This window comes from Opisthocomus hoazin, chromosome 5 (genome assembly GCF_030867145.1).
Source record: "Opisthocomus hoazin isolate bOpiHoa1 chromosome 5, bOpiHoa1.hap1, whole genome shotgun sequence".
Classification (NCBI taxonomy): domain Eukaryota; kingdom Metazoa; phylum Chordata; class Aves; order Opisthocomiformes; family Opisthocomidae; genus Opisthocomus; species Opisthocomus hoazin.
The window spans coordinates 29,337,279-29,346,018 of NC_134418.1; the positions used below are offsets into that span (position 1 = coordinate 29,337,279).

The window sequence follows — 8,740 nt, forward strand, 5'->3', positions numbered from 1 at the left end:
GTTGTGGAGTCTCCTTCTCTGGAGATATTCAAGACCCGCCTGGACGCAGTCCTGTGCAGCCTGCTGTAGGTGACCCTGCTTCGGCGGGGGGGTTGGACTAGATGACCCACAGAGGTCCCTTCCAACCCCTACTATTCTGTGATTCTGTGATTCTGTAACCTCTCCATGAAACACTAAAGTATTTATTCATGACAGAATTTATATTAGAAACAAAGCAATTTTGAAATTATAGGTTTATACTTAAGTTTTACTTATATTGAAAATAGGAAATAACATTCCTTGTAACAGCTCAATGCTTATAATGATACAATGAGAGGTACTATTGCAAAGTGATTAACAGTTGACTTTAAATGACCATGTATTAAACTTGCAGACATTATATTCTTGTAAATTAACCTCTTTTCAGGCATTTAATAGTAACATCAATGGTATGATTTAAACATGTACCTCTAGAAAGGAACATTTAGATTTTCCTTATGTATAAAGCTCAATTACCAAAAATATAAAAATACTAAAGTAATTTGAAATACATGAGAGGAAAAAGTGCTATGGCAGAAGTTTAATATTTTTATCTGTGGAGTAAGTTATAACTTGCAAGAATTTGGTACATTCTTAGGCACTGCTTTTGTATTTTTATTTGCCTGAATTGTACAGCAGGACTTGAGATGCCCCAAAACTGTTCAAAATAAATTTAAGGCAACCAAGTGCAAAAGCTCAGTGTACATTAGATATATATAAACAGAACATTTCATAGTAGAAATTGTACAACTATTACAAGTCCATAGTATTGACAAAGGCCAAAACCATTCTGCCTAGAGACATCAATGCAAAAATAGCTACACTAATCAAGCCAAAAATTACAAATTCCTGGAAATAAAATATTTTCTCTAACACAAGGTAGATGCACTACATTACTGTGCTAGAATAAGCGCTCTGCTTTCCCCCTCCTACATAACATGCAGTCTCCCACAGGTTTATTCTCTTTCATTTAGTTATGTACCAGCCAACAACAGAGCTCCAAATGTTAAAGCAAAACGCATAACACAGCAAACAGATGGAATGTGAGTGTACAGATATTGGACCTTTTAAAAAAATACAGTACCTAGGATTCCCCAGTTTAAACAGTTTTCAGCATATTGCATAGCAGCGTACTCATCTGCTACCTAAAACTGTTGCTGTTGACCCACATGGAGTGCCTCTTCAAGTCTTCCTTCAGTTTTCTTTCATACTGTACAGTGGGTCCACAAGCTTATTGTGCACATGCATTAAACCTTGAGGGGAAAGCAACAATGCCAGCTTTACATTAGTTATACTTTTTCAACATGTCTTTCTACCCGCATTTTTATTTGGAGTTTAAATTAAGTATACATTTTAAATAGTTCACTGAAGAGAATAACAATGGCTATTTGAAGTAGTTTAAAATCAGAAGTAAAGACAACATATTTATTCCTGTATCACTTGAATACCACTGACATCTTCAGTATAAAGTGAGCCTAGATAAGACTGAATTGAATGAGATCCACCCATCTTCCCTTTGTATTAAAAACTGCGTAACAGCGATATAAAATTCCCTCATACTACAATTTGTCATAAAAATCAGATGTACACATATTGATACTTCTACACCTTGAATTGCAACATTCTAGCATTTTGGTATTACTGCCTCTGTAATTAATAGTGTACTTGTGGTCCTAGACTGGCAAAATGAAAGTAAGCACATCCAGATTGCTAACACAGATTCAGAACTGCAGTGGGTCAACTGTTTTCCAGCTGGGCTATTTTGGTCATATAGAAGTCATCCATAACTCTGATTAGGGGAGTATTTTTTTTTCTATTCAGATACTTTAATTTTGGAAAATGCTGAAAAGAGCAGTTAAAAGAAAAGGTACTACTTTTTTATTGTTACAACTTAGTAAAAATGTTACCTACATCTAAGTATGTATGACATTCAGTCACTGGTATGTTTTTAACCTCATTTCACCTTAAGGACTAATAACAGTAACTGATCAGTGTTCACAATCTGCAAAGTAAAAGTCAATTTTAGCACCAAACTAAAGAGTAACTTCTAAAATTACAAATGTAAGTTAATATGCAAGTTAATATGCAATATTAAAAGTACAGAAATTTTCTTAAAAACCACTAAAAGCAGTCCAATAATAGTGCACACTTCAGTGATTATCTACAGCAAAGAATATTCAACTGCTACATGATGCATCTGCTGGCAAACTTAGCATCACTGCAGCAACATGAAATCTGAATAACTACACAATCTGAGGTCATTACTGCAGGTGATCACAAGAAAAGGCATTTTATGCAGCATATATTTTAATCAGTGTGTGATTATTTAATAAAAAATACAGACATTATTTCCTTCTCCACCTGGTGACACATTCAGCCATATTAAACAGGCAACACCTATAACTGGTTCAAGAATCCAAGAATCCAGCTCTTTTTGTCTCTAGAGGTAATGACTTAGCTTCATATATTTGCAGGGAAAAAAAAAAAAAACACAACTTAGAGGGCAACAAAACTAATGAAAACAGTTTCTTAGATTTCATGAAGGGTAACTGTTGGGTTGATGTGCATGGGAAAGATGAAGTCAGTAATATTTTTCAGCAGTTTAACAGTAAATGAGAAAATATTATGTACACATTCCATACAAAAGCCATTTGCACTAAAAAAGAGTAACAGCTGCACACACTACTCAAGCTAGAACCATGTTTTGAACTTTAAACATTCCACTTCCTACCAGTGTTTTTCTCTTCTAAAAATGGGAAAAGGAGATAATTACCCACTTCCTAGAGGCATGAAAAATGCTTACAAAGTACTGCCTCTGCCATATTTAATGAAGGATATTTAAATCCCGTGAAACTGTTTAGGGAAAAAGTTAGAAACAAAAGCTTTTTTTAAAGATATGCAGAGTCCTTACTCAATATATGACAAAACAATTATTTCAAATGAAAGTTTCACTGTATATTCAAGTATGCATTGAATAAACAAATTTCTGCAAACAGTTTCAGTAAAAGCATGTACAAATATGGAAAAATTATTTTGAATTAACTTCTCTGCAGACTAATTAGGAAATTAAAAATTAATTTTCTGCTTCATTCTGCAAGAAATTTTCCATTCCCTTTTTCAGTGAGAACATTTATGTACACTTGATAATTTTAGCCTCTAACAGGTTTTCAGAAAGTTATAAAAAAGTGCAGGGGAGTAAGAGTTATTCTAGTTACCAGTCAGTGTGGTACTTGATTATAAAAAAGATTTGAAGTTTCATATAGTACCCTGACATTTTTTTAAATGGTGAAAAAATTGCAGTAAACAGCTGCCATAACTAGCAGTCATTAAGAGCTACCTAGCTTCCTAAGTCTAACCTGAAGACCAAGATTCAGAAATAATTCCAAATTTGACCCACACTGATTTCTTCTCCATCTTAAAAAGAGATAATCTCACTGATTTGAGAATAGCTAAAATTAAGCAAGTTTGAAGTAAACAATCTGTTTAAGAATTCTACTGCTCTTACTACAGGGTAATTAAATACAGTGTGACAGAACAGCACACATTCATATACTGTAGCCCTTGATTTTTTAAAGCAATGTTCAGTGTCATTCACACCTAATAATTCTACATTAGGTTTATATCTTTCACAAAGCAAAGCTTTCATTTATATGAAATACAGGATAACGTTTAAAATTTCTCCAAGTAGTTAAAGAAGTTTGTCTTTGAAAACAACAGTAAGTACTATCTAGCAGTGTGATACAGGTAAAGACTAACACACACACGACACATTGCAAAGAACAGCATACTGAAAAAATCCCAAATTAACAAGTTGGCCACAAATGGTATCAGGATAAAAATCACAATGCCAGAATTGCAATCGAATACATATATAGGCACTGGTGATATAATGCTCTAAAAAATAATTTCATAAATTACAATCTTGATCTCAGCTGCCTCAACTACTACAAGTATCCAAAGCCATGCTAGTGAGAAAGGTGACCAATTTACACAATTGCATTTACTGCACTAATATAGTTAGGAGAAAACTACTTTTCTCAGCTTCTACAGCCTCAGTGAAACAGAATTCACATCTAGGAAGTCTCAATGACTATCAGAAATCCCAGCTTACTTTACACTTGTCTCAATATACCTACTACAAATATGAAAAGCCCAGTAAAAGGCTGCAATGTATTAAAAGTCAGTATAGATTGTTCTGCTAATTATACTGTATGAAGAATGTCCTCAGGTGGCTTCAAAGACTGTATCACACATTTCAAGTTTACTAGACAGCACAATACAGCACATAGCAAAAGTAGCATGAAAATATATCAGGATTAATAAATGTATCACGTTTTCTCTAAGTGAAACTTTCCAGTACATTTAAGACCAGTATTACTAACACCAGACTGCTGCTTTTTTACATACAGATGAAGATTACTAAACTGTAATTTTAAATTGGAAGCAAACGAAATATTTTTCCAAAGTAGATTTGTCAGGAATGTAAGGAACACAAGTTATGCCTCCTATCACTTTTCCATTAGCAAGAAATAAGTTAACATTTAGTATTTTGAATACATAACATTATACACTAGCTACTGTAAAGTGTTGGAAGGCTCAGACTTATATCAATATAATTTAAAATATGGATTTTTTTTAAATACATGTAACCTCTGATTCAGTGCTCACCTTTAAAGTACTTCACAGTTTTAACTCTCAGTTCTAAAGTAGCATCTTCATCACACACAAAGATAGTACGAGGATGTTGCTGGAAAGCAGAAACTGTCCACATATGATTGACTCCTTCCTCAATTGCTTTGTATAATGCAAAAGCCTTATGTGCCCCTGTTATAAGAATCATCACCTGCAAAAAACAAAGGTCTCTTTACTTTCAATCCCAGTATCATTACCAACTAGTCTTGAAAACAGACACATGCAACTAGAACTAAATGAGTTCTTACTTCTCTAGCATCCATCACTGTACCCACACCAACTGTTAGCGCCATAGTTGGTACTTTAGATAAGTCTCCATCAAAGTATTTAGCATTTGCCAAAATGGTGTCCATTGCTAATGTCTTTAATCTTGTTCTTGAAGACAAACTTGATCCGGGTTCATTGAATGCAATGTGGCCATCTGGACCAATGCCTTTTCAAAGTTAAAAAAAGTGAATCATTCCAGACCTGCGAGTCAACAAATATCCTCAAACATTGTAAATGAATAAAGAAGTTTTAGGACTCATTCTTTCCTTTTGGTTCCCCATTTTCAATAAAAAGCATTCAAAAGTTACTTGAAATTAAGTTATTAGAAACACGGACACCAATCATTCTGTTTTGATACTGATTCTTTGTTAGTCACAGAACTCTCTTACACCATAATTGAAAAAAGTGCATTAGACAAGTTGTGAAAAATAGTGATTAAACAATCAGTGTATTTGAATCATAACTAACCACAGAGCATTTCCTCATACCTCCAACAAACAGGTCAATTCCCCCTGCTGCTTCAATTTTCTTTTCAAATGCATCACATTCCGCCTGTAAGTCTGGAGCATTCCCATCAAGGATATGAGCATTATTTGGATCTATGTCAATATGCTTAAAGAAGTTATTCCACATATAGGAATGATAGCTCTCTGGATGATTTCTGGGAAGCCCTGAAATCATTTAGGGTGAAGATAACATATTACCAGATCTAACCAAATAGCTTTAATTCTAGTCTTTGTGTAACCAATGTAGGGCATGCAAGACAAACTTAAGTAAGAAGTCAGATAAAGCAGTATTTTAAATCACATTAAGAAAAACTTCCTGTTGGCATGCACAAAGTAAACAGTTTATATTTCCTTTGCATACATCCTAACACAAGGAGTGTAAAGTCTTTAAAAGAAATGCAGTCACAATACTATATGACAACATACTTTCCACAGAAGTGACTTATAAGCACTGAATTTAGCCCAGGATCCACCTGGACTAGTTATTACTTGCATTTTTGTAGATAAAGGAACAGCAAAAAATGCTCAAGATGACACCATGTACATAAGTCTAACTTAGAAGTACAAACATATTAGATTGATCTTGTGCTTTGTCAAGTATTTAACAGTTTTAATAACAGAAAAAAAAAATCAGTGTAGTGTGTTCTCAAATAATTAGCACATCTTACCTACATATTCATCCATGTTGAAAGTCTTTACATATTTGAAAGAGAGATCTCCATTCTTGTGATATTCTATCAGCTTTTTGTAACATCCCAAAGGTGTACTCCCTGCCAAACAAAGTTTTTCCACTGTTCTACATATCCACACATTCAGTATATTTAAATCTCTTCAGTCAGATTTTGCCACAATGATTTTCAGCATAAAAGAAATCTGCTATTTCTCATTTAGTATTTCTCAGCTTATCAAACCTTATCAGAATTTTTTACACAAATCAAATTCATATTTAAAACGGAAATATGTTGGAGGATTACCAAAAATATATTTGTATTCTTTTAAATACTGTATCTGTTAGCAATGATACAAACATAGTTCTATGTTTAGTAATTTACATAGGCTTTGAATGAAACTTACCTGTTGGTAGACCAAGCGTGAAATATCTTCCTTGACTTGGCTTGAACTGGATAATACGATTACAGATGTATTTTGCTGCCCATTCACTAGCCTGATCATAATCTTCAAGAATTACTAGCCTCATTATGGCAGTGAGGGACTTTTACGATAAAACAAACTCAAACCTAGAGAAAATGTCGAAGTTTTTAAAAAGCACCATATGAATAGCTGTAAAACTCTCACATTACAGAAAAGATAAAACGACCTTTTATACTGACGATGTACAGTGCTAAATACAGGTTATTTTACTTGCATATGCATATTGCACTCTTGCAGTCCTAGTTCAATCAAAAGAAAAGCTACAGAACCCAAGTGATAGATTACAGTAAAAATATTTATTAAAGTTCACAAGCTAATTCAAAGTAACTTGTAGGAAAAAGCTAAAACAAAATGAGAACAGGCCATTTTGAACTCAAATCTTTTAATTAGTTGTTACTGTTAGAAAAGAGGAAATACTCTGCTTGAAATAAAAGCAAACAAGTAAACAAAGATAGACATTTCCTGTTTCTCATAACCAGCTGAATGCCTAAAATTTCAAAAACGAGGCCCAAAATAACCCCATGCTTCTATACTGAAAATACATAATTAGAAGTAAACAATTAAAACTAATTTCACTTCCACTACAGCGCCATAACAATGCTTCAGTAAGCTTATAAACCTGCAAAAAAAAAGTTAGAGCATTAGAGATATTCAAAATCTTTACAATTCACAGGAGAAAATACCTAAGAGGTCACATTTTTTCTTTTCAAAGTAACTTTAAACAGAAGTCAGTCAGTTTTTACAGGCTGTAATTTTGAGTACAACTATATCAACTATTAAGATGAATATTTAGAAGACAAGTTTGGCTGTTAAAAGTACACAAGCATCTCTGACATTTAAGTAAAGCTCATTTCTCCATGAGTTTCTGCTTAACGGTCAGGTGATTATCAGCAAGACTCAGTAATACACTTTGCAATGTATTACTGCTCTCTTCCGAAGTCTGAGTGTGCTCAGCATTAGCCAGAAGACAAGACAGCTGCCAGAACCCTACGGCCAGCTAAGGGCCAAACCACCCCCAGCACACACTACTCTTAGCTGACACGAAACGAGAGGCCAGTTTCCGAAGAAACACGAATTAAACTGCAACGGTGCTTAACAGGGTAACGCCTGTTCGCCCCGCGGCAAGGGGAAGCAGCGACCCCCACCCTGTGCCGGCTGCGCTCGCAGCTCCCCCTTCGGCAGGGGAAACGCTCTCCCATGGGTACCGAGCAAGCCAGCGCTCCCGCCTCCTCGAGGAGGCCGGCCGGACAAGCCGGCAACCAGAAGCAGATCCGCCGCTTCAGGGAGGCCTCGGAAGGCGTTAACGACTCCACCCTGCGAACACGGTGATGCCCTCCGGCAGGAGCGACCCGCGAACGACACCAGAACCACCGCGCATTTTCGGCTGGGGCTGGTGAATCTACGCTACCAGAGTAAGAGACCTACCGCCCCCGCGGCCCTCCCCGGCCCGGGGGCCTGCTGGCGCGGCCGCACCCGCGGCAGCAGGGCCCAGCCTCGCCTCTCCTCGCCCCGGCGACATGCGCGCCACTGCCCGGCCCCGCTCACCCCCGGGAGAGGCTGCAGCGGGAGGGAAGGTGGAGGACGGGGCTCGCACCGCCGGAGCGCTCCACAGCACCCTGCCCTCCGCCGCCGACTGAACCCGGAAGCACCTGGCGGGGGCCGGAAATAGCCTCGCGGCGGGGCGGTGTCGCGCATGCGCGGGGGCGGCCCCTGAAAGGCGGGCGGTGGGGGCACTGAGGGAATGGTGGGCGTCGTTTGACCTCCTCATGTCCGCAGCGGGGGTCGGGTATGAGCGAAGGGGGCTCCCCCCCTCCCTCCGAGGCGGGCCTAGGGAGCGGCTGGGGGCTCGGGGTGGGTGACGCTAAAGCGCTGACCTGCGTGACGGGCTGAACTGGAGTAGAGCCCTTGCGTGAGGCCTTGTTTTGGGGGAAGCAGGTGGCACGCTGAGGTCTTAACGGGAGCAGTTTCCCTGTAACTGATGTGATTGAAACAGATGCCAAAGAGTGCGCTCATAGTTATTGCAAGAATGATAGGCAAAACAGCTTCTTTTTTGCTTTAGAAACAGTTCAGTAATTGTATACAACCAGCTAAGCTATAAAATAAGC

At 37.6% G+C, this 8,740-nt stretch overlaps 1 protein-coding gene across 2 annotated transcripts; it reads right to left on the bottom strand.

Annotated features, from left to right (window-relative positions):
* Positions 1-226: 226 nt before the first annotated feature.
* GNPDA2 (glucosamine-6-phosphate deaminase 2) lies at positions 227-8,279 on the bottom strand. Of its 2 annotated transcripts, none has more exons than XM_075420773.1 (6): positions 8,181-8,279; positions 6,558-6,721; positions 6,152-6,253; positions 5,466-5,648; positions 4,959-5,143; positions 227-4,861 (listed from the first exon to the last, which is right to left on the bottom strand). In XM_075420773.1, the coding sequence occupies exons 2-6, from the start codon at positions 6,679-6,681 to the stop codon at positions 4,676-4,678; spliced, it is 780 nt and encodes a 259-aa protein (XP_075276888.1). In that variant the 5' UTR covers positions 6,682-6,721; positions 8,181-8,279; the 3' UTR covers positions 227-4,675. The 2 variants fall into 2 exon arrangements, with proteins under 2 accessions (XP_075276888.1, XP_009933790.1); XM_009935488.2 differs by lacking the exon at positions 8,181-8,279 and having other exon boundaries at positions 227-1,271; positions 4,687-4,861; positions 6,558-8,036.
* Positions 8,280-8,740: the final 461 nt, after the last annotated feature.